The sequence below is a fragment of the Condylura cristata genome, unplaced genomic scaffold, assembly GCF_000260355.1.
Source record: "Condylura cristata isolate star-nosed mole 26May11 unplaced genomic scaffold, ConCri1.0 scaffold00014, whole genome shotgun sequence".
Taxonomy (NCBI): domain Eukaryota; kingdom Metazoa; phylum Chordata; class Mammalia; order Eulipotyphla; family Talpidae; genus Condylura; species Condylura cristata.
This window is the reverse complement of record NW_004567115.1, coordinates 15,174,040-15,201,288: the sequence shown is the minus strand read 5'-3', so window position 1 is coordinate 15,201,288 and position 27,249 is coordinate 15,174,040. Positions and strand designations below refer to the sequence as shown.

General features: G+C 33.6%; 1 protein-coding gene across 1 annotated transcript in view; it reads right to left on the bottom strand.

Annotated features, from left to right (window-relative positions):
* Positions 1-2,761: 2,761 nt before the first annotated feature.
* Positions 2,762-27,249, bottom strand: part of SGCZ (sarcoglycan, zeta) — a 765,544-nt gene continuing 741,056 nt past the window's right edge. The window contains exons 6-8 of the mRNA XM_004682194.2: positions 16,872-16,944; positions 10,598-10,721; positions 2,762-3,524 (exon numbers count right to left, since the gene is read on the bottom strand). Coding sequence (XP_004682251.2) covers positions 3,333-3,524; positions 10,598-10,721; positions 16,872-16,944 — 389 coding nt within the window. The 3' untranslated portion in view covers positions 2,762-3,332. The remainder of the gene's footprint in view (positions 3,525-10,597; positions 10,722-16,871; positions 16,945-27,249) is intronic.

The following is a 27,249-nucleotide window of genomic DNA, read 5'->3' as shown; positions in this document are numbered from 1 at the left end:
TGCTGTCTTAAGTGAATCAATAAAATAGAGAAATGAAAGTAAAGAGACTATCTAGTTTGCTATAACCCTCTCACAGAAAAGTAAGTGTAATTAGGATCATTAGTTTCATAAGGTCAAAGCAGTAAGTAGGGGGAGAACTGGAAATAAAATTTATGGCTCCATTTTCAGAAATTTGGGGCACTGTAATCTAAGATTTCCAGAAAAATATAAAATTTAAAAGATTAACTAATCTTAAATCCTTAGATAAATAATAATGTACCAGGCTAAAAGCAATGTTTCATAATTAAGAAAAAAACATGAATAAGTTCAATGTAAGCATTTGATGATGTTTTTGAGCAAAATGACTAGGGAATTTAGAAGTCTGTTTTTTGAAGTGTCTTATTGGAAATATTCTGAAAGAAAAAAGAATAATTTGTCTTTTTTTTGCATCTCTCCTTTTGACCCAATAAAACTGAATTCCTGTTATCCATCTCTAGCTAAGAATTTAAATGTTAGGAACACCATGATCCTCTTTCTTGCTACCTCTGTCATCTTTCTTACTACCTCAAATAAAGTTTAGCATCCACATGATATGCTTTAAAGGAAGATTTTTTCTAATTTTAATTTAGAAAAGATGAATTTTTACATCTAAGCAATATAAAATAATGTAAATATTTTATAATGTAAAATGGTACTGGTAAAAGAGATAATGAATCTAGTTAGGTAATCTGCAACTAAGGGAAGTCTGTGTTGAAAAATAACCAAACTTTGTTTTATGTGGAAATTTAGGACTTTCTGGGGCAGTGTTGTGTAACACTTCAACATGGAGGCTAAGTTATAATTAGATTCTAAGGAATCAAATATATACAGCCAAATAAGTTAAATAAACTACATAGGGTTGGCTAAAAAGTCAATAGTATCAGTTATGTTTTCTATTAAATTGAACATATTCATCATCTAGATATAGTCTCTATCTCTTAACATTTATTATGAATGATGCCTATAATGCTTTGAAATATATTTGTATTCAAACTTTGACAGTCAACCAGAATTGTTTTTTACATTTTTTTCCTCAGCACTCTTTAGCAGTATAAGATAATATGTTTTCAGCAGTCCCTTCCTTCCATTTTCTCTAGTATTTGTTCTGGGACAGAACATGTTAGAGCTGTAAGGAATCTCCAGAGACTATTTGATTCAATACTGTTGTAAATTTGAGTAAACTGAATCCTGGAAAGATTCCCGGGCTAGCTAAATCAGCTCACTGATTAGCAGAAGATAGAACTGAGATTGGAAACAGGGCTAATTACTAATCAAAAGAATTGTTCCCATTTGACTAAGAAAGTTTCTAATCATTTTAAACTGGGAATGTTTAGAACTTGAATATGTCTCAAATTAATATAGTGTTTGTCTAAAAATCCATAATATAGTGATTAGCACCCATAATTATTCAAAATTTCTCTTATTTTACTTCATGTATTCTGAAAAATCCAATGAATATCTCATATTAAATTCTAACATTTTTAAATAAATTAACTCATGTGTGATGACTTTTTAAGCAGTTGCATATCTTCTTTCACAGTGTTGATTTAAAGATTTATATAACCTCAAACATAAATCAAGTTGTATTTCAAAAATAATGAAACTTAACTAGCTTTTTGATGCTTCTGACCTAATGCATTTAGTGAAATGGAACTTTTTCAATTATTCAGTGTTAGGTTATCCAAACAAGATAATTCTGCCCAAACAGTTCACTTATATTACTCAATTTTCCAGCTTTCACTAGCCAAATTACTTCAACAATTTCAATTTCTCACTTCAGCTTGTGCTGTAGAGGCCTGATCTCCAAAAGTTCTGCAGTCACGGATCCACAAAATGAAGCTCCACACATCTGCAAAGAGTGTGCATGGGGGAAAAATGATTGACACATGGACCTTAAGAACTTACCTTAGAGTAATCAAGTTCTTTTCTCATAAGAGGAAATATTTAATACAGTGTTATGTTCCTGGGCTCTCTAAATTTCAAGAATTGTAGTTAAGGAGAGTTGTGATAAACAAATCTACAGTAATATAATAGTTATTAGGAGTTAATTTATGAACATAGAACAGTGGATAACAGGAAGAACTATTATTTTTGATGTAAGATTATCTTAACAGTCTAATTAAAGTAAATGTTAAGAGATTAAAGGAAATGCAATTAATTCCTTAAATGTGAATCTAATGGAGTAAAACATTTTTAAAGTTTGTCAACACTTGTGTTTTTTACTCTTAACTAGGGATTTTCATTTAATTTCTAATCTTCAATCCTAACCTCCAGTAAAAATACATAGATATAAATCTGAAGATGAAATTCCAATGGAAAGTGAATCCATTCCCAGCCTTATGCATCACATTAGTATTTATTTAGAAGATGTTTGAATTTTAGCAGTCAGAGTCAAGAATGGTGCAAACAAAAATTATACTGTGGAAAGGATAGCATGTGAACTGGAAAAAAAAAAAAAGACAAAAAAGACAAACACAAAAATTATGGATACCACACCAACAGTATTGCCCTCTGAATCCTACCTTATATTGCAATAAATTAGATGTTTTTTAAAAGCAAATATGTCACATGCAGTAGCCAACTAATACTATATAAGGCCATTCAGATCTGACAAATGACATCATGGCGTTTTGTTAGTTCTGTAAAGATTATATTGCTGAGTGCTTTCAAAATTACCTAACATACAAAATTCTAGACTTAGTAGACAAAGAGTAACAACACATTGATTTTAAAGAAACAAAACTCAGGGTGGGATTCTGTATTGTTTTGTTTTGTTAAAAACCAGGTATTGAATTGAATTTTTAGTAAAGCAAGCATTACATAATGCTTCAAAAATTTAAAATTTAGGGATAAAAGTTTACATCCAAAAAGATGAATGGAAAATTGTGCTTTCAAACTGTAGAATTAGTTTTCTTACAGGGTTAACCATTTCATCTTGCCATTGGATACCGGGAAATTCATCTAAGTAATGTATCTATGTGCAGTTCATATCCAGGTCCTGCAAAAATCTAAAACTGTGTGCTTCACTTCATGTAGCAAAGGCACCTATGTTATTCTCCCTTTTGAGCAAAAGTTATGATCCAGTTTTCCTGCTGAAGATGATTTGTCCACTGCTCTGTCACTCACACGCTTTATGTTGAGTGGTACAGTATGTCTCAAGAGAAGTGGCACTGAATCCCTGCTTACACTGGAAGAAGTTGCTCTGTGGACCATTTGAAGAAGCTCTGAACTGATCACAAGGGAAACCGAGCAGAACTGTGAAGCAGACGGACAGGAACAAAAGGCTATTCTGGTGTGAGGAGAAATCAGTCACTTCAGCTCCACAAGCAGATGTTGCTACTGGACTGACAAGTGGAACCTACTCCTGCTGGAGAAAGGTAAAGTTTGCCATTGGGGCAGACACACAGTTCATACACTGTCTGTCGAGGATTTGAGGAGCTAGATGAAGATGAAAAAGAGCCAGTCGGTAGATTTCCCAGCCGGATTGTTTCTGCATTCAAAAATATCTAGGGAGAAAAGAAATTGCATTTTAATTCATTTTAGCATTCTATATTCCTCAGAGCTTTACAACATGGTCTAATAAAGAAGACTACACAGCACACAATCTTATTGGCTTAGCTGCCATGCTTTGTTGAACAAACAAATTACATTCCCCACAGTATAGCCCAAAAGCTCTGCAGCTATCTTCTCCTTTGAGAAATGATGCATTCTGTCAGAGAGCCCTCCATCTTAGGAGCAACAGTGTGCAATCTGCTTAAGGGGTCAACTCAGTTATTCAAAAACCACAGAAAATTAATGATTTTGACAGTCTCTCAATTTAATTTCTTAAAACTCCTAGACCAAAGAATAAACAAAGAAATAAACATGCTTATGGAGATGACATTACTAAAAGGATAGGCAATTAAGTAAACAAATAACTCCCTGGTTTATAATTTTTAAATACTCATAAAACCAAGTTGAGTCACTCTGAAGGATATACTGAGCAAGTAATTTACACAATGAGTGACTCATATAATCAGGTTTGAAAAACCTACAAAACAGATTACCTAGACTCTGCGTTGGTTTTGCTAGTTCTTCTAACAACAAAATAACTCAATATTTTTCAGAGACAGTCACTACATATAATGATATGCATGGGGAAAGTTCCAAAGGGAAAACGAAATTGGATATGAGTTTGAATGAGCAAAGAAAGAACTTTCACTTGTCACTGATTATTATATTGCTATGTAGCTGGTTACTGCCAAAAGACATCATTACATGGAAGAATCAGAGTATTCCATTTTCTACATATGTATCCTCATCCAAGTCCAATTCATTTCTTAATAGGAATCCTGCAACAGTTCTTCTCTTTACCTCCTAGGTGCTATTGTGTTTTTATAGTCTGTTTTACATTACTACTAGTGTGAAATTTTAAGTGGAAATCAAATTGTGGTTGCCAGTGCTCAAAAATCTCTAATGGTATCATACTACATTTATTATTTATTTTATTTTTTAATAAATTCTTTTTTTTTAAGATTTATTTATTTGTGCATACAGAACTGGGGTACAGGCCAGAGATGCAGGGGCAGTGAGAGGATTCACCAGAGACAGAGTGGGGAGCAGAACAGACTGATGAAGTACAATGCCAAGCAGAGCAGCGGGCGGGTCAGGAGAGGTCTGCTGTGCAATGTGGTCACCTCCAGGGTGGGGATCAAACTCATGTGGAAGTGGCTTTAGCTTCTTAGTGCTGTGCTTTAACCTGCTGTACCACCAGGGAGGGCCTCATACTACATTTAAACCAAATCTTAATCCCTTTCCATGACTCACAGGTCCTATATGATTTGGCCATCATTCTATCATTTCCCATAATTCTTCTTGCCTCTATTGCTTTTCTCAAACATACCCCAAAACTCTGGCTTTTGACTTCCTTAACTCCGTATTTCTTTAGGCCAAGTACTTATTGCAAGATACAGGTGGAGGAGATATTGCCTGGACAGTTAGACAACAGGGATAGGAGGGAAATAATTTTCACTGTTCACTTTTAAATACATCTCAGTTTTTGAGACACAGGAATCTGTTGCATGTTGCCAATAAGCCAGGAAAAGGATTCACATACTGCACACATGCATATCTTAGGTTAATAAGCATGTTTGTTTAGATATGTATTAAAAGGTCATCATTATTGAAAGGGCTTCCCTAATCATTCTTTATTGAATTGTTATATACCTATATTATTTATATTAAGAAATCACAAATTATTTTTGTAAAAATTTAAAAAATAATGACAAAAATAAGTTATTATAAAGAAAAAATCAATTTCACATAAATATTTTTGAGAATCACTTAGTATTAAAATGATTGATTTTATTAAATCACAGCATTAAAGCCTATAATAATATTATTAATCTACCCTGAATAGTTTCACTTTTCTCTGTATTAATCTCTTCCTAACATAATACTAGGTATATATTCATTAATTTATTCCTGATTTACTTATTTGCAAATAAGATGCATATGGGCAGGACCTGTCTTTGGCTCAAGGTCACAGTATTGTGTCCATGCATGTTATGTGACATAACATACTTCTTTCACTTTGGACAGGTCTCTCCCCTCCACAATATCCCAGTTCATCTGTTTTTTCCTCCCCTTTTACCTGATATTCCAATTTCAAAAGACTCTGCTTATTTGGTTCTTCCATAGCAATTCACTATTGTTACTATTTTATTTTGCTGATAGCTTGACATGTTTTTAATAGTCATATTTGTATATTACTTTCTCCACTAAACATGTCCTCAAAGGTAGACTCAATTGATTTTTTTATACTTTTATAGATTGAGTTTGTACATAGGGATTCCACATAATACAAAGAATTTATGAATAAATAATTGAATAAAAAATAAATGAGTGATTGCATTTGCCAATAGCATTAGAAGTCATGAAAACAGGATCAAAGCATTTATTTGTAGACATTAAATGTTGAAATTGATTACCCCACAATTATAATTGGCTGAAGGGAGAGGGAAGCAAATAAAGATAAAAATGTTTTCTAATTTTTGAGATTTTTGTTCCTACATGAATATTTTAAATGCACAAAATTAGACAAAAGAAAGTAGCTATATATTTTTTGGGGCGTCGATTTTGCATCGCACCTCTGGTTCTCTGGTTCCGGGATGGGAGACATCAATGAGGCCAACACACACTGTTACACACTCAACCTTTCACTTTTGCATAGAGGAGGAGGGAAGACTCCTCTCACTGGCTGAGTCAGAGAGAGGGATGGAACTTACATAACTCACTCTGCTTTCTTTGCTTCTTATTCAGGAGCTAGAATAATTTCAGAGATCAAATATAATTGTGTCTTTCCAAATACCAAATTATTACAGGGGAAAACTTTAGGTCTGTGGGATTCAACTCTGTATATCTGGAGAAGAGGTCACTCTGAAGAAATATTAGGAGCTTGCATTTTGACCAACAAGCCTTGAGACACAGATGATAAAGAATGGTACAAAATTGTAAAGCACATGTGGAAAGAAGGTTCATGAAGCACTGATCATAGGAAGGTAAAATACTGCAAATGATGTACTGATTAGTAAGATTATAAATAAATATTACTGTCCCATCCCTGTGGCTTATCATCATGCCATATCACTTATTTTGATAGTTACGGAACTGACTGTCTTTCCATTGGTGTAGCCTGAGTGATTAACTATGGAGAAGAGTTTCATACAGGTGTGAACAGTGTTTTATAGAGGTGGGGCATGTGGATGTCAGCCTTGGAACGCAAGCACAGTTGTGGTGCGCTCATCAACAGAGTTAGCTGTGAAATATTAGGCCTTAAGGTGTGTGGCAGCTGGTGTGTCCTCCAGTTCCTCCATTTATTACTTTTTTTTAGATTTATTTATTTATGCATCCAGAACTGAGGTACAGGCCAGAGGTGCAGGGGTAGTAAAAGGATTCACCGGCAGCAGATTGGAGAGCAGAACAGGCAGATTGATGAAGTGCATTGCTGCGGGGATCAGCGTGTGAGACAAGGAAGGTCTTCTGCTACATGTGGGTCATCTCCTTGGCCAGATTGAACTCCTGCTGAAGTGGGCTGCTGCAAGCTTCATAGTGCTGGACTTTAACCCTTTGTGCCACTGGGGAGGGTCCTCCCATTTATGTAGGGACTACTTTAGACAGCATTTAACTATGTAACAATAATTAACTCCATAAACTTCTGAGATGCAAACTATAGTTTCATCATTATAAGAGAGATAGATTTTGTTAGTAAAAATTAATGAATGAGCCCTTTACAAAGAGAAAATTCTATTTTCTTGGCTTAATGTGAAAAAATAAGACATGTGGTTAAAATAGATGTTCTATATTAATTCTTCCAAACCCAACTTTGCTGTAGGCTTCTGCAGCATAGATGGATTTGCCCTGTCCCTCTCCTCTCTGTTCTGCTTGCAGTTATTATACTGTTCACTTTCTAACTTCTAAAATCGGCATCTCTCATCTATATTGCCGTATAAATGGCATAATCCATTTGCTCTGAAACTCTTCCCAGTCCTCATGAAATCATAATTTTGAGCTTTTAATTTGCATTTCACTGTCTTGCTTCCACTAAAAAAATTTACATATCTGATTCTGACCTGTTGAAATCTGGCAGATCTGACAGACAGAAACATTTAATTAATCTAAAAATAAAAACCACTTTTTTCTTTCTCTTTGATCTTATCACCTACCTCTTATTCCATTATTGCCTTTTATATGCTATAGTGAATACTTGTGATGTTCCACCTATAATTATGATTGCTGTTGTCTTCAGAGATGAACTTTAAATTTCTATTAATTCTGTTTCTGAAGTTACTGAATCTTTTACAGTGCAGGATTTGTCTCAATTTCATTCTTATACTTTTTATTTCTTACTTGGGTTATCTCAATAATGTGTCTGCTCTGATATTAAACATTTAAAATCTAAGAAGCAGAACTTTTTAGCTTTCTATATTATTTGGTAAATGATCAATCTGCTTGTCTATGGCATAGTTGATGAAGCAAAGAAAAAGATTTTATACCATTTCACACTTCTTCCTAGGAAATTACATGCTATTGTTCTAATATAAAGTGCTGCACTTTTCTTTATCTTTATTTATTTTATTAATATAAAAAATGACCATGGCTGAACATGTCTAGTTATGATTTATTTATAGCACAATACTCAATTTACAACTAAATTATAACCTGTAATTGAATCCAAGGGTTCTGCTGATATACTGAATAAAAGAAAGTAAGCAAGGGGTGCATAATAGGAGCAGACAAAAGATTAATAACCACCACTATTTATTATGGAAGGATTCATTATGAATATTTGAATGAAATGATTAGCATAATAAAAGCCACTTTTTAAAACAATGTAAGATATTTAAGATATCTTTCTGTCTTGCTGTGGTAGACAAAGTATTCTGATCTGGAGCTGTAGTGAAAAGAATTTCTGAAATGTAATATGGATATACATAAACACACATATACATCCTCTAATGTTTATAGGCCAGTAAATATGCTTATAAAAAAAGAAATGATAAATATAAATAAATTTATCTTGAATCAACAATTCAGATAACATAAACATAAAAGGTAACATCTTCCTTTTTATTCTACTTATACTCTCATTCCAATGTCAGGGGAGGTATGCTCTATTTCAGAATAGCTTCTAAAATTATCTTTCAGTTCTTCTCAACTTGATCCTTGTGAGTTCATAAAGAAAAATAAATGCATTAAAGAGAAATCCTAAGGGAATTAACTGGTATAAACAGCACTACAACAGATTTAGGCTTTTAAGGACTTTGGGAATGTATTAAAAATACATGGGGGCCACCCTGGTGGCACAATGGGTTAAAGCACAGCACTGTGAAGTTGTCCAAAGCCAATGCTGCTTGAGTTCTAGACCTGGCGAGGGAAGAGACCCACATGGTATGCAGACTTCTGTCATGCCTGCTGGTCCCCTTAGTATATTTCAGTAGATCTGCCTGTTCTGCTCCCCACTCTGTCTCTAGTGAATCCTCTCGCTGCCCCTGTACCTCTGACCTGTACCCCAGTTCTTACATAAATAAGTAAATAAATCTTTTTAAAAAATACATGGAATAGAATTATGTTATATATAAGAACTTGAAATAATTAAGGAAGTGGTAATCAAGCCGTAGTAGTAGTAGGTCAACTGAAACCTCAAATGATATTTTAAAACTAACAAACAAAAGTGTAATTACGTAGCAGTTCAAGTATTGAAAATAGTAGATAAAAGTCCTAGAGACAAACAACCCAATTACTAAAATTAAAAGGTCAGTGTAGGGATTAAATAAGATATTACATACTATAGCAAAACCTGGACATGTAGTTATGAATAACATGTGAGAGTGAGCACTGAGAGACAGTAAGATAGAACTAGAAATCAGAGGCTAAAAGGTCTAAAGGGTAAGAAGATGAAGGCATTTCTACAGTATTTAAAAAAAAAAAAGAAAAAAGCCATAGAGAAAATTGCGAGACTCAATACATGAAATATAATTTTGGGAAATTTCCAGAACCAACAAAAATGTGATGCTGAAGTCAAAATCACTATATATGTAGCAAATAAGGTAAATAAATTCCATATATGCCATTCACATTATAGTAAAAGGTAGAAAACTTATAAAGGATTGTTTATTTTTTTTTAAATTCCATTTTATATGAGTTTACTTTTTTTTAGTTCTTTCTTTGCATTGCAAAATTAATGCTGATTTTATATCCTTATAACTAGGAAATTCAATTTTCTATTAAAAATGTTCCTCATCACAGTCCCTCATATCCCCTTTACATCTGGTATGAGGAAAAGCAGATATTTTATTTTCTATAGATTTATTTAGATATGAATAGAAGAACTTGGCTAAAGGCCAGAGGTGTAGGGTGGTGAGAAGATTCACTAGAGACAGAGTAGGGAGTAGAACAGGCAGATCTACTGAAATACAATGTTGAGAGAAGCAGCAGATGTGACAGAAGAAGTCTGCTGTGCCATGTTGGTCAGCTCCCTGCGTGGGGTGGTGGGGAGAGGATTGAACTCAACCATAGTGGTAGTAGTGCTGACACTTAAAAACTAGGTCACCAGGGAGGCCCCAGCTGATACTTTAAAGGGGAGATTCGTGGAGGAAACTGACATAGAAAAATAATTTTAATGTGTAACTCCTGATAAAAGTTTTTGTTATATTTTTTTCTTTTGAAAAATAGAGGTATCACTTCTCTAAAAAGAAAGAAATATCCGAAGTACTTTTGAACACCAAAAAAGAACAGAATGACAAAAATAATTGCCTTCATGCTTGAAATTATTTTCAACTTCATTATGTGTATCTGCCAATTTTGAAACTACAAGAATTTCGATTTGTAACTTAGAATGAATGTCTTTCAGTAGAATCAAAATGGAGTTTTCACCGGAGAGTAAGTTTTATCAAATTTTATAATCAAGAAGTTTTACTAGTCTCATAATTTAAGCTTTGTTTTAAAGTAGTTCTTTAAATTTTCATGGAACCACATGCATGTAACTTCAGAAGAAGCCTCCTCAGCAGTAGATGATCAGTCTGTACCCCTTAGAACTCACCTCCCCCTCTGTGGACTGCAAATGGAGCTCCTTCCTACAGCTGGCCTTGAAGTCTCCTGCAGCAGCACTCACCTGAACCCCTCGAGGAGCTTCCATTATCAAGGACCTGGTTGGTGACTCGAGTCTAAGAGAAAAACAAAAGAATCATTAATAGAAAAGGGAAAAATTATCACCGACTAAAATACAATATCAAGAAAAAACAAAATGGAATTTTAGAATGATTTTTGTTTGCCTTATTTATTTTTTTGCTCTATAGGAAACTCTTCATTTGTTAACATCAATTATTTACTCTCATTTACATAGTGATTTAATAAATTTCTTGTCATTTCCCTTTGCACTGCACATGAAAAGTAGGTCATGATAAATTTACTTGTTTAAATCTTTTATATATTTTCAATATTAATGATGTAGTTTTAATAAATAAATTTCTACAAACTTGTCATGAAAGAATCTTTCTACAGACTCCTTATTTTGCAAAGATGAGTCTTAATGAAAATCATTAATATTAGGGCCTTTCAAGTGTGTTAAGTTTTATGAACTTGAAAAGTTTCAAATTAATCTTTATACTTCTAGAAGTTAGTTAACCATAAGGAATACATTTCTGTATCAACTGACTTCTCCTTTTCAGGAAAATGTGCAGAGAACAAGTGACATCAGTCTGAAAACTGGGTGATTCACAAGTACATATGTGGGTAAAGGTTGATTACATATATTTTAAGGTTAAAAGCAAGTGTTTTAGATATCTGTGCCTATAAAAAATATATATAGTTGGGAGGTGACTTTTAAATTATCATCAAATATAAAACAAGATAAGAGGGCAAAATACAGACCTAGACTAAAATATAGTCACAGAAATCACTTGTGTGTGAAGAGAGGGTGTCCTTGAGAAAGCACTCTTCTCCGGAACAATGCTTGCCTATGTTCTCTGTGAGCACAGGACTTTAGGACAAAATTTCCCTCAGGCTCATATTCACCATCTCAGAGCAATGTCTTTCTTTCAAGGAAAGAGTTTCAGAACTGTTTTGCAGAGAGAGAACCCAGGGATCAGCTTCTTTTGTAGTGAAGTTGAACTTAAGAGACTTGAAAGTGATATTAAAGGAGTTGAACCAGTTGAAATAGTGACTTCACACTTTAAAATTTTTTTTCACTCACCAAAACAATTTTGAAATTTTCGTCTTGCACATCCTCATAAAACCCTTGAAAGGGTCAGGTTTTGATGAATAATTTTTTTTTATGTTATGTATTGTTTTTACATCATTCTTCATTTTCATACACTGTATGCTTTATCATCTCATGTGTGGTCTCCAAGAAATCCCCACCACCAATTCACCTGTGTATCAACACAGTGAATATATATTTTTAAAAGAAATGCTGTATTTTTTTAAACAAAATCCACACACTTTACTAGAATATTTGAAAACTTGGAAAAAAAATGGGCTCAATTATTTTTTCCATTCATATATCGTATACTTGCACAGTATATGGTATCTAAATTTCAAATTTGCATGTAACAATGTTTGCTTTATAATTCATTTCTTTAAAAACACCCCAAACATATACTATTTTGAATTTTCTGAATAGTATATATATTGGTCATAACTGTTTCCATTTTTCAGTTATTCATAATATTAATTGTAATTATATAATTTGGATAAGATGGAAATATTCATGTAAAAATTGATGATTAATGTCCTAAAACAATATGAATCAACATATAAAGACACATAACTCAGTGTTATTTATAAATGTGAGGAAAAAGCACATTTAAATTTTTAAAATAGAATTACCACATGAGCCTGAATTCCACTTCTAATTATCTATCCAAAGAAATATAAGCATTACTTGCAAAGATGTGTTCAGTCCTATATACATAGGAACATAAGACCAAAGATATGGAAGCAACCTAAGTGCCCACTGATAGGAAAATGGTTTAAAAATGATGTAGTACATATATACAATGACATATTATTCAACCATAAAAAGATAAAATCTTGGCATCTGTGACAATATGAATGGATTATAAGTCAATTAGAATAAGTGGGGTATGTCAAAGAGAAAAATACAAGTACCTTAGGACTTTAGTCATATGTAAAACACAACAAAACAAAACAAATGAACCAACAAAAATAACCAAAAACAAACCCTTAGAGTCTGACAACAAAGTTGTTGGTTACTAGATGGGAAGGGGATGAACTGAATGGAGGAGGGAGTCAGCTGGGTGGCAATAGAGTCACTAAAATCGGGTGATGAGTGTGGTGTGAATATATGTGCATATACACCAAGGTGGCAGACTGTGTTCTTCAAAATTTTACAGTGTTGTAAACCAATGATAGCCCTATAAAAATTCAACAATATATAAAAAAGGCAGATGAAAGAAAGAAAACAAGAAAGAAAAGATAAAGAGGAAGAAGGAAAGGAGGATGGGAAGAAGAAAGGAAGGGAGGAAGGGAGGGGCGGAGGGAGGGAGGGAGGCTGTCTGAAGAAAAAAAAAATCAAATATCTGACTTGTTTGAGTTTATTTCCAAGGATAAGATTTGGAATTAATACTCACATATTTCATAGTAAAATAATCATTTAAAATGTGTACAATTTTGTTTTATTTTTATACCATGTGTGGCATAGGCACTTTTTTCCTTATTTATTTTTATTAACTACTTAATGATAATTTTTTTTTGCTATCTTGATTTTGTAGGTGAGTTATCTCCATTGTCATGTAACCAGGCAGCAGAGCACTTTGCTAACAATGACTTGGAGAACTCCCATTCAAAAAGTGGATAAATTTTGAACGCTTAGTAGGTCTTGGTTTGGGCAAGTTAGAGAATAGCAATGTCTCACTTGATCATCTCTAAATAGATAATTATAATGTTTTCTTATGGGATAAAAAGTTTCTTTAAAGAATTAAGGGAAATGTGTATGTGGTAGAAGAGTACTTTGAGATATAACAGAACTTCCTCCTATCCCATTTCATTATACTTTTTGTGACCCTACTCCCTAAGCAGTATCCTTTGTCACAAATGGTGGGTGGTAGAAAGGGAAGCTGCTGAAAATGATTTTGAGTCTTCTAGATTTATAAACATTTTGAGATAAAAAATAATAATTTAATGTGTTGAAAATGATTAAGCACATATACCAAAATCAGTGACAATTTGTTGTATACCCCCATTGTTAGAGATCTATTTTCTTGATTTGTAGGAGAAGGATATGGTGAGAAATCAACAAAATTCATTTCAAGTGGTTCTCTGTGTTCTGCTACCCAAGGCTAACTTCAAGATGGTAGGATGTTGATTATTTAGTTGAGAGTTGGTAATAGTGATGCCTGATGGTAACTGATGACAGATATCAAAAGAACCTCAAAGATCATGATCACATGTGAAGACCAAGTAGAGATATGAATGAGAACTCCTTGGCAAATGTCCGTTTGGATTATGAGGCTGCCAGTCACCTAATGCTTTGGCACAGCATAAGTCCCTTGACTTAATGATTCAACTGGGGGAAGGGAGGGAACTAAGTAGATAAGTGTTTGGTTTCTGATATTCAGTGCAATGAAGGCCAAACATGTAAATTAAATTTTATAAAGACATTTTAATTTTGTGCAAAGTTGTCACCTACTAAGACATTATTTCTGCATAAATGAAAAACAAAGTTTTTTAAAGCTTTCTCAGGCCACAAAAAGCAATAACTAGTACACATATTAAAATATAAGTTGAGTAACTGCAAGATGAAGATACTTTTTCAAGATGAAAATGTTTCTCTCAAAATTAACTTCATAAAATATATTTATAATATATAGAAGGGAGATAATGTCACACATATATTACAGAGGACTGGTGCTAAGATATATAAATAATCCTCCATGAAAGTTAGCAGAGAACTTAACACATAGTAAACCAGCATAAAATATCTGTTGAATAAAAAAAAATAGAAATAGTATTTCCATTTAAAAATATTGTTTATATTACATAATAAACTTTCTGAAATGTCCCTTTCTAAGGATTTTTATTCTTTACAAAAAAGGACAATATAGCTAATTGCTCTTCAAATTACCATCCTAAGCTTTTAGCCAGCCAGTCTTACCTTGTTGATTAGAATTAGTAGACTAAGAGAACTTTTTATTTCCCTGAAAGGAAAATTGTCAGCAAGATTTGTAAAGATCTTCTCAGACACTCTTTTAATCTTCAGTACATGAATGAATAATTGAATAATCCTATCATTATTGTGCTTTGTTTCTGTTTCAGTTTTGGAATTTAGATCAGTAACACTCATCTTGGGGGTTGCTAATCTGCTTTCAGCATTAACATATAAGACTAGTTTAGCTCCATGTTTAAATAATTGATGAATAATTAGAAAATGAAAACCAGAAAGGCTATATACTAATTATCATTTAATTCACATTCATACACATGAATTGCAAGACCTGTCAGCAAGGTAATTAAAATAGCAGCTAGTTCTTATTTCTCTTTTGGCAATAGATTTTTCATAATGAAATCATAATATGAGTGCATAATTACTAACATGTTAGGAGTAAAAAAACTTTCTTTTAGGTCTCACTTATTTTAGATTTTTTTTACTGAATGAATCTATAAATTCTGGTACCTGCATTAAACACCTTCCCAAAACAATGGGAATCAATGCTATTGACATGCTTCTTAGTAAAGCAATAGCAACCTGTGTCACATTCCTTAACTTCCATTTGATTAGTGTGCTTGTTATTCAATTTTGCTCAGTTTCAGTAATTCAAATTAACAACTATTTATCAGGCACTCTAATGTGAGATAAAGTGTTAGCTGCTATTGCACAACAGATAAGCAAGGGAGAGGCAGAGTTCAAACATGATAGATGGAGAGGGATAAAATGAATTGCATACAGAATATAGAATTCCTGAGAAAAGGACTACACATAAGCCTACAACCCACTTTAAACCTCCTAAACCCATGACAGAGAGTGATAATTGTTACCTTGATCAGATGAAGAGCACTGATTTCTCTTGTTACTGGTAACTGGTTTGTTTGAACCTATGTTCTTCAAAAAGTGAGAAACAGTTCTCTAGGAAGTTGTGTCATTGTCATAAAGCTATAAAGATGTACATCATTTGCTATCCTAAAAATATAAATAAGTTTTACATACACAATTTCAGCTTTTTTTTTTATTTGAACATTTTCTTACTCATTTGAATGGGAGGAAAAATTGCTGACCCTCATGAAATAAAATGGTTTATTGCTTAATATTTTTATTATCTCTCAGGTTGATATTTTAATTCAGATTTAAATGTGAGTTTTATTGCATGATTTAATTTTTCAATTTCACTACTTTGTTTTTCATAGTATAGCAAATGCATTTGGAATGTAATTTACTTATTGAAAATCTATTGCAAGAAACATTTTTAGTGGCATATGATGATGTTATTAGTTAAGTTACACAATTCAATAATTGGATAAATGTATATACATTGTGAAATGCTTATTACAACATATATATAAATATATATACATGCATATATATATATATTTATGTAACATCATACATATATATGTATGTATATAACATTAGTTTTCTCAGAACTTCACTTATATTTTCTATTAAATAATGTCCATGGGTCTATTACTGATTTTAATATTTCAAGGTATCATCACAACTGCCATGATTACCTTGGGAAAATTTCCTATCAAGTTGTCATCTCACATTCTTATGGGGAGTGAGTGAGGACCTGGGCCTGTATATAACTGTGCTTTTTAGAAACAGCAAATGTTTGGAAGCAGCTTATTGCATTGGAAATATGAAACTAAAGAACCCACCATAGGGCTATGGAGTTCTGCCTTTCTGATTGCTGTTTACATTTGCTTCTGTACTTTCCTCTGAATAATACTTTCTGACTCCTGACACTTTCTCCCACTTTCTGCACCCCCTTTCTTTATGCCTGTGCATGCCTGCATAGAGTTGTTTTATGTCAGATTTTCCAGGATTCTTAATTTGTATTAGCTTTCCTCTTAGCTTTCTCTAAAACTCCCTATTTCCACACTCTGCTTTTCTGATATATTCATATTTATACTCATGGTATACTTATTTGGAAAAAAATAGGAAAAGTAGGTTAGAACAAAAACTCATTCTTTTCTTGCTCTTAATTAAATATTTGATTGTCTTAGTCAGTAGGCAGGCAAGGTATGTCAATTCTTTATTTATGAAAACAGCACATTTTCTATTATAAAAGGTTCTCTATATTTGAAATGTGATTAACAGTGATGGAAACTATGATACAGGTATACGAGTTAGGATTTACCTGAGGTCTTGAGAAGGTTCTGCTCTGATGTGTGGTGTCTCAACAGAATGTCCAAATACTGCTCCTTCAGTGCCTGGGGTGACATGAATCCAGCAGTCAGTGCGAGCAAGTAGATAGACCCGTTAGATTTCATTTCTATTTTTATGCATCAAATATAGTTCCAAAATAAGAGCAAAGAGAAAAAGTACATAATATCAAATAGCAGACCTGAGAAGAGAACTCAAGATAGTAAAGAGCCAAGGAAGGTAAATTAAATGTTGTATGATGAGCCCTGTTAAGATGGTTTATATATATATTAAATGAGTAACATTTTTTCCCTCTGTTCAAAGACAAGGAACCATGTCCTTATTTTTCCCCAGTGAATGTGAACAATATTCAGTACTAGCTTTCTACAAACAGAGCAGAATGGAAATATAAAACACAAATCCAATAAATTATATTATTACTTAAAGCCAGGTTTCTGAGGCATTTAATTTTTTTTTTTTAATATAGAGCATTGTCTCTCTTTTTCTTTTTAAACTTTTTTTCCTTTTGAAAGATTTATTTAGTTATGCATATAGAACTGGGATACAAGCCAGAGTTTGGGGGGGAGAGGTTCCCTCTATGCTTGTGGTGGGTATGATGTATTAGAAGTGTTGTAGGCCTTCCTGGAGCTGGGTCTGTGGCTGAGTTGGTGGCTGGCTTTGTTTACTCTCTAAGTACTGTGAGCCATTGTGGCTCACAAGTCTTAGGGCCCCTGTTGTCTGGGCAGGATCTTCCCTTCCCCACAAGAGTGCAGGGGCTGCCAGAGGGCTGAAATCCTCCCAGCTGAGCAGGCTGCCAGTCCTCCCTCTGAGCTTTCAGGGCTCTTTGTGTCTAGTCCAAATAGTCCCTCCCTGAGCAGTGTGTGTCCCCTGTGCCTGAGGTCCTCTCACAGAGCCCAACCTTATCTCTTTAATCCAGGGTTTTACCACAGTCCTTGTGGGTAGATACCGTAAGCAGGTAGACCCCTTAGCAAGTCTCCCCATTTGAGGCACTTCCTACGGCTTCTTTATGTCCAATGTGCCCTTGGAAGATTGTTAAAGTTGTTGCATTTTCCCAGGGTTGGGCTTGTGGTTGACTCCTGTCTAACCAGTTCTTTTTCTTTTTTCCCTCTTTTACCTCTGGGGCTTTGTGAGTCTTGTTGACCATCCTTAAAAATGGCACCAACACCTGACCATGCCCTAATGTTGCCTAGTCTCAGCTCTCTGTTTTGGGGGGACGGGGCCAGGAGGTGTGGGTAGGTTTACAGGTGCCCCTAATGCTGGTTCCTCTTCTCCACCTCCAGGCTCTAAGTACACACTCAGAACAGTTTTTTTGTTATTGTTGTTGTTTCCCACCTTCCTGCAGCTTGGGATCCACTCACCTAGCTACATTGTCTCAGTTTATATCCAGGGCTTTATGGGGCTGCTGGGGCAAAGAACAGCAACACATCTGTGATGTATCCTAGCGTCTGGGCACCTGGGCTCTCCTGGATCTGAACTGTAGTCTTTTCCGGCAATTTGGTTTACTCTCCTGTGGTTTACTCTCCTGAGCTGAGTTGTCTCAGTTTATCTCCAGGGCTGTAGCAGGGCTGGGGCAAAAGCACTGCCTTAAGTCTCCCTCTGCAGCTCAGCCTGGTTTCTGGGCACAGGGCACTAAGTGATCAGAGATCCCCAACTGAGGCTCCCCAATCGTTGAGTTTCCCTCAGTTATCTTCCTTCTAGTGAATCCAGGGTGTTCTCATTTGGGTTAAGACTTGCAGTATGTAAGTCTACTGTCTGTTTTTAATCTTAAAATCCTATGAGTGTTTGGGGGTAATGCTCTCAGCGTCTTTACTCTGTCGCCATCTTGCCGCCTCATCACACTTGATCTTTTTAAGACATTTTATTTCTGTGAACAGAATGTTCTTTGAGCTGGGTCATTTAAAGTGATGAAATAGTTTTCAGGGAAGCTCTTGCACTGACATTGTGGTGGGGTGCATTTGATATTATAAATTATAAATTTTTATGTCTCAAGAACAGACTTATTTGGCATTTTAGAATAAGATACAATTTTCAGAAAGTATAGTTTACCTATGTGTAAATTTCAAAAATAATTTCTACTATCTTATAATCTTGAAAATTCACAGATATGATAAAGAAGCATAGTTTTAAACAGTAGTGATATATATTTTCAAACACTGAATGGCACAAACACAACACATTAAAAAAGGGAAAGTAGAATTTATCAAAAGTTCAACTTTCCAATTAGGAGTCAGAACTCATAGAAGTCTCAATTCTAAATATCAATAAGAAAATTATTGCTATTTGAAAAAATGAGGCTTGGAGAAATAAAAAGTTAATCATACCATCAAATAGGCTTAATTGAAAACTGAATTAAATTATCACATAAATAATTAACTGCAGCCTACAGATACTGAGAAAATTACTCTTTCCCTACTTTTGTCTCGGAATGAGCTAAAGAGATGGCAATAAGTAAAGAATAAAGACATGCTCAAATAATAATAAATGAGGAAAATTCACCCAACTCAGGTCCATATTCACACACAAGTATGGTAATATTCACACTTAAGAGGTATGGACTTCTACTTCTACATCATAAAAAGCATTATAAACCATCATTGTCTCAGTAAAAAAAGAAAAAACAAACAATTAAAAGAGAAAATCAAACAAAAACTCTAAAATAAAATAAATATTTTCCACATATCAAACTATTGGGAAAGTTGCCAAATGTAGCAATTAAAAATAAATGACCCCAAGTTAATTTTGAACTTTAGATTAAAAAAATCATTTTTTTTTAGTGTAACTATCTGTGGGGAACACAGGTATAACAGCAATTATTTGCTCTTACTTGAAATTTAAAAGTAGGCATTTTTTTTTACTTGATTACTCAATCGATCAGTGTATTTTTACTTGGCACATATAGTACACATCTCATTTACCTTCATGTAAGGAAAAATGAGGAATGTATTATGAATTGTCATGTGATATACTATAAAAGCGATTGCAACCAAAAATGAGAAGGTCATAAAAGGATAAAAACTGATATAATGTGTACATGTGTGATTATGTTTATTTAAAATTACTGAACACATATTATTTATAACTCTCAAGAACTGCTCAGAAGGGTACAAGATTCAATTCTGCTTGATTGTCTAGACACTGAAGACTGTTCCAGATAATTTAAAATTATTACAACGTTATATTATAAGTGAAAACATAGACTGTTATCTTTTGTAATGATCCAGGAAAAAAATTAGTAAAGCAAACCCAGTCACATAATTATTTCTGGCTTCAAAAACAAGAAAATATGAATGATTTTCTAGAAAGGAGAAAGAGTATATATGGTTTGAAACAAGAAAAATATCAAATTAATAAACATACCCCTTTACTTAAGGAAAAAGATGAACAAGCAAAAATAAAAGCCAATAGGAGAATGAAAATAATACAAATTAGAACAGAAAAATTGAAATAGAAATCAGTACAACAATGCAGTACAACAATTAAGGAAACTGAAAACTGGTTTTTTGAAAAGAATAAACAAAATAGACAAATTTCTAGAAAGACCAATAAAGAAAAAAAAGGGGGAAAACTCAAGCAAATGGGAACAGGTGCAAAAGAGAAATTACACCAAAGATCTAAGAAATTCAGATAACCATAAGAAATTACTATGAATATTTTTGCACAAGCAAATGAATAAAATGGAAGATGGTTTATTATCTTAGAAATCTACAACCATATTAGACTGAATCAAGAAGACATAGAAAACATAAACAAACCAATTAATAGCAAGGACATTAAAATACTGAGTAGTCCCCCAAATAACTAAAGTTCAGGACCAATTGGTTTAACTTTGTGAGTTCTACCAAATCTTTAAGTATAAAGTAATATCTATCCTTTTCAAACTTCCAAAAAGAAAAAAGGAAATCCTCCAAATACATAGGAAGCTACTTTATTTCCCTGATGCAAAAAAAAAAAAAAAAAAAAAAAAAAACAAAACCAGAAAAAACAGAATTATTTCCATAATGAACATAGATGCAAAAATATGCAATAGAATCTTAGAAACCAAATCCAATAATGCATTTTTTTTTTAAAGAAAAGCATATACTATGACCAACTTGAATTTTTTTCTAGGGCCACAATGATTGTGATTATCTGAAAATCAATCAATATAATTCAGCATATCAACAAAAGGAAAGATACTAATCAGATCATATCAAAAGACACCAAGAAATATTTGACAAGACTCAACATCTACCTATGATAAATCCCACAAAAATGGGTATAGATGAAACATACCTCAACACAATAAAGGCAACATATAATAAACCCACAAGTAAAACCATTCTCAATTGTGAAAAATTAATTTTTCACTAATCTCTGCTACAAGTCTTAGGTGGTAAAACTGAAGTCATAGAATACACAGAAGAAACTATACACAAATATATGCTGGGACATAGGCTTCAATGATATATTTGTAACTTATCTCTAACAGCAAGTAAACAAAAAAGAATATAAACAATTGGTACTACATCAAACTAAAAAGCTTCAGCAGAGTGAAGTAAACTATCACTAAAGCAAAAAGATATTGTAGTGACTGGGAGAAAATATTTGTACAACATACATCTGACCAAGGACTGATATCCAAGTTCTCATACAATTCAACAAAAAGAAAACAAATAACCAATCAAAAGATGGGCAAAAGGCTAAATAAGCATGTTTCCAAAAATGACACATAGATGGCCAACATAAAAAAAAAATTGCAGCAATTAGCTCATAACTGTGAGGGAAAATTCTGAGTAATGATAGCCACACCACCCTGGTAGCCAATCCATGAGATAGAAGGCTCAAATAATGAAACAGTCTAATTAACCATTACCAGCTTTTTAAATTCCTGCTATAGAATAGGGAGAGGGCCTAGGAGAATTTGTGTAGATATCTGGGGAGAAGACATTCTTGTTTATTATTATTACTATTATCTTCAAGTTTGTTCCTTTGCTATTTCATACATACAAATTTAGTTACTAAAAGCAAAAGGCACTTTTGAAAATATAATTTTGTTTTTTACTCTATGACATTAGGGGTCTGTTTTACTTTCGTATCTCTACTTTCTGGCACTTTACTTGGTTTTATATAGACGTTCATTAATAAGTCTACCTAAGCTGTTCAATAAGCAAATGTTTTCACTAATTTGGAAGTGAGATGAAGAGAGCAGTCTTTTCCTGGTCTGTTTATGTTAAAAGGCTTCAAAGCGGAGCCTGAGGTCTACAATGGAATGCTTGTCATTCTGAAGAGTGAAAAACAAGAAGAAAAACTGAAAAACAACATGGGAAAGGAACTTAGATCCAAGTAAGTCTGGACACCTTGCATTGTGTGAAAGGAAGCTACAGAAGAGTAGAAACATCCAAATTATATTTTTAAGGTATTTATATTAGTGTTTGCCAAATGAAACTTATGACTGCCTTTGGTTTTCCAAGAAATTCTACCATGATCATTTCACATTTTATTCAGGTTTTTCTTGGAGGGTTTTAAAAAGGGAATGGCTTTAAGAGATAGCATGACAGGAATCCAAACTCAGAAGACAGAATATTAAGAGAACATGCACACTCCAGCCCTCTTCCTGTGATGACACATAAGTCTTAGGACATATTTTAAATTCCTACAGTAGACTAGGGATAAAGTACAAATTCATCTACATCTCCAGGGTCCAGGGTCAAGTAAGATGGTAGCATACACCTGAAGAGATGGGAACCTAGTCTCTAAATCATATACAGTATTATAAACCAATGTTACCTTAATAGAAACTATACCAAATGAGACCAAATGCCAAGATAAAAAAGAAAGAGAGATGACATAAAATATATATTAAAGACTCCTATTTATTCATTATTTTCAAGTTTGAACCTACACTTATGTATACTTTTTAAATTATTTGGAAGGTTTCACATCTTGCTTCCTTTTTTTTCTTTATTTGCATTTCTCTTTACTCTCTCCCCCATTTAAATGGCTAAAGTCACAGATTGGATAAGCAACAATTTTGTTTATTCTTAATATACAGGTATTTAAATTTGACAAGTATTTAGAAGCTTTTGGTTCTTATTTGTAAAATTAGGTTCTGAATATCATGATCTTTAACGTATATTCAATTTCCAAAGTCACAGTTAAATTATTTTTTAAAAATTGTCAAAAGGTGTACAACTCTTCTCATTTCTTCTTAACTACAAATCAAAATGAATTTGTTCCTACAAATCAACAGAATATAAATTATTTTGGAAGAGGAATGGAGCAACTGTATTGCCAAAGGTAAATTATTAAATGTCATTTCTTTGACTCCATTAGAAAGAGTTGCTCTGAATCTTGAAAGCATCATTACCTTTCAGAAAGAAATATCACTTCAACATAAAACACCTATCCTACTTTTGTTATTTTTTTTTTAAAGATTTATTTATTTATTCATATGGAACTGGGGTACAGGCCAGAGATGTGGAGGGTGAGAGGATTCACCAGAGACAGAGTGGGGAGCAGAACAGGCAGATTGATGAAGTACACTGCTGAGGGGAGCAGCGGGCAGGTCAGGAGAGGTCTGCCGCGCCATGTGGTCACCTCCGGGGCAGGCGGGGATCGAACTCATGCGGAAGCGGCTTTAGATTCTCAGTGCTGTGCTTTAACCCGCTGCGCCACCAGGGAGGCCCATACTACTTTTGTTATTTTAATATTCTAAATGGTGTTCCTGCTGTCAGCTAACTCCACAAAATGCAGCTTACACATAGCTATATTAATCTTACCAAACCTATTGATATTTCACTTGTACAACGAGCTATAATTATTTCTTGGATTCTGCTTTTGCCCAGCATTCAGGACTTCTGTGATTTTGACTCCATTCATAAACTCAGACTTGTTTTCTTTCACTCATTTCTAAAATCTCTTCACTGATTTTACAGCAACTTAAGGTAAATGTCATTTGTTTATTCTCCAATATTGAAGGTTTTCTACCTATAATTCTCATTAGAACCTATCATTTTTATTTTGAAATTTCACATTTTAAAGTATGCATGTTATGTATGCCCTTCTAGGTTAAAGTGAAATAAAAGACATATTCCTTATATGCCACTGTTGCTGCATATGACATGGTATCTTACATACGTGAAATAATACATGTTGACAAGGATAAGTATTTTAAAGAACTGTCCTTGACAGTTTTTTTCTTCCTGTTACTAGTCGTAGTTTAATGACTTAATGCTCAAACCACAAACTGGGGATGGAAATTGAGATGCCCTTTCTTCTTGTACTTTCTTATCAGTTTATTTCTTTCTACAACTTCAGTATAACTATTTTGTCTCAACTAATGTCTTGCAACACAACTTGATTGTGTAAATTTTGACTTAAAATCCTTTTGGAATCAATTGTCTATAGAATCAAAGTTAAATTCCTTAATAGGGCCTGGCTAGCATTCTTTCATAGTTAATAGCAACAATACTCATTACCTTTGAATAAAATATAACTGCAAGTAAATTTCTTCCAACAGATGAGGTTTACCTACAACAAATGTGCAGCAACCTTAAACTTACTGATGACTTGTTGAAATATCTACTACAAAGTAACAAAGATTTCCAAACCTGTGGTCTTAATTTTTAGAATCAGAACTTTAAAAATCTGTCAGTTCTTAGTAAATTGTAATAAAGAAAGGAAAAATACAGATTTATGAAGATCATATTTTTTGGGAAAATGTAACAAAATTTTCATGCTTCACAGACAATATGAACTCCTACACAGGAAAGCTTATAACTACCCATAGAAAATATAATTTAATTAATAAGAATTACCTTTAGTTAAAATTTAGTGAAATGTCTTAATATAGTAAATTATCAATTGCAATCAAAAGACATTAAAGCAATTTTAGATACAAGAGCATAATGTAATCATAATTAAAAAGTTTCTCACCTAACGTTGCTAATTTTCCCTACAAGTCCTGAACACATTCAATGCAATCCATATAGAGTATACTACATGAAATTATGAATACCCATACTAAAAAAAAATATATATATATCAAAATCAAAGTAGACAGTCTTTGCCTGCCAGAAAACAAGACTTCTCATAAAGTTCTAGTTACTAAGTGACTGTGGACACGGCCATGGTGGAGTGTAAAGAGCAGTGTCATGAAAGGAGGCCCATGAAACTAATCATCAGACTTATATTTGTAAATCTGATTTATGATACTCATAATTAGATATAAATGGGTAAACAAGTGACTATTCAGTGCTAGAATAATTATATAGATGGCAAATTGCAAACTGTATTTATCTTCACATGTGAAAGTCAACTTCATTGGGCAACATTATTAAATGTAAAGATGATGTTGAATACTTTGCTAAAATTGGTCCATGTCACTACTAATCAATGTATTATAAATGAAAACACAAAAGAGACAATCTTACATGACTCTTTTTTAGTTGCTATGATAGAAAAATCAACCTGTCTTGCATATTTGTATTTTTCTCAAAGCTGAAATGAAGTGGTATTCATTATTTTCTACTTTAGGTTCGTAAGAATTAATGTGAAATTCCAGGTGCTGGTTATATGACTAAATTATTTGTGGAACAGATAAGAAGGACTTTTGGTTCCCCAAGGAAAACATACCATTCTGTGGTGTAGTCAACTATTATTTTATTTTTAAAGATTTATTTATTTATTTATGTATATAGAACTCGTGTGCAGGCCAAATGTGCAGGGGTGGTGAGAGGATTCATCAGAGACAGAGTGGGGAGCAGAACAGGCAGACTGATGAAGTACACTGCTGAGGGGAGCAGTGGGGAGGTCAGGAGATGTCTGCCTTGCCATGTGGATCACCTCAGGAACAGGGATTGAACTTGTACCTAAGCAGCCCAAAGTAGACATGGCGAGCTTGGCAGTGCTATGCTTAACCCATTGCACCAAATGGGAAGGGCCAAGATTTATTTATTCATAAAAGATCCAGAGAACAAGCCAGAGTTGGGGTTAGCAGGCAGTGAGAAGATTCACCAGAGACAAGAGTGGGGAGCAGAACAGGCAGATTGACAAAGTACATTGCTGAGGGGAGCAGTGGGCGGGTCAGGAGAGGTCTGCCAAGCCATGTGGGTCACCTCCCCTGAAGGGAGGTGAACTCATGCATGAACTCATGCTGCAGTGGATGTAGGTAGCTTCATAGTGCTCTGTCTTAACCCATTGCACCATCAAGGAGGGCCCCATCAATTATCATTTTAGATAGATAATTTAAATAACATGTTTTGTCATTAAATTTCGATGGCATTTACCCATTTTGTTGTTAAAACTACCAAATCCTACATGAAATAAGAAAATATGAATTTTCCCTAAGGTGACATAATTCAAAATGTTCTAGTCAGTCAAATTACTCTTTAGCAATATTTACTGCCTCACATTACTAAACATAATATCAGAAAAATACATAGATTTTGTATGAGAGCAACATCAAGTGGATACATGATATCATGGAGATCTTGAATTCTAGGTAAATTTATATTCTCACTGGCACTATGGCTCTGAATTAATCATTTGAAATTTAACTTTTTTATATATGTAAGATAAACTACATTTCTCTGATCTCATTGAACTGTGTGTTTTTTTTCAAAGATTACTGTAACACTACACCTTGTGTTTTATGATTGCTTATTAATTTTGGTAAACTTATAATTTGTGTAAAAGTTTTAGTGATCTGGCCTCCCTGGAGACACAGAGGTTGAGTCTCAGTGCTATTAATGCCATGGCCTGAGTTCATTCCCTGGCCAGGAAGCTAGCCAGGCACAGCTGACTTCTTCTGTTTCATGTGCTATTCCTCTTAGCAGAGGATTTCAGTGAATACATTTACATTATGAAAATTGAGGTGACATTGGTTTACAACACTGTTTATGATTCAGAGATATAGATTCACACCTCTTTAAATATGTGTTACCCTACCATACCTAAAACAGAAGCACCAGTGGATTTGGAGAATTCTTATTCATTGCTGATGGGAAGGGTATTTAGATTAATTGAATATTAGCAAATGCCCTAAGATAGGGACTTTTATAATTTTCTATTATAATTGCACAAAATAGAACTTTCAGTTGTATAGAACACTACTGAATATTAACTTTAAGTTAATATTAGATGCCCATAAGATAGTCACATATACCTGTGTTCTGAAAAGAGTTCCTCATAAAAGTCCTGACTGGTAAAAATTCCATTGGCATTCTTAGTTACCTTCATTTCCTTGCTTCTTGTTTTTAATTTATTTTCTTTCTCCTTCACCCCATAAAAAAGTCAACTTATTGGGCCCTCCCTGGTGGCGCAGCGGGTTAAAGCACTGCACTAAGAAGCTGAAACCACTTCCGCATGAGTTC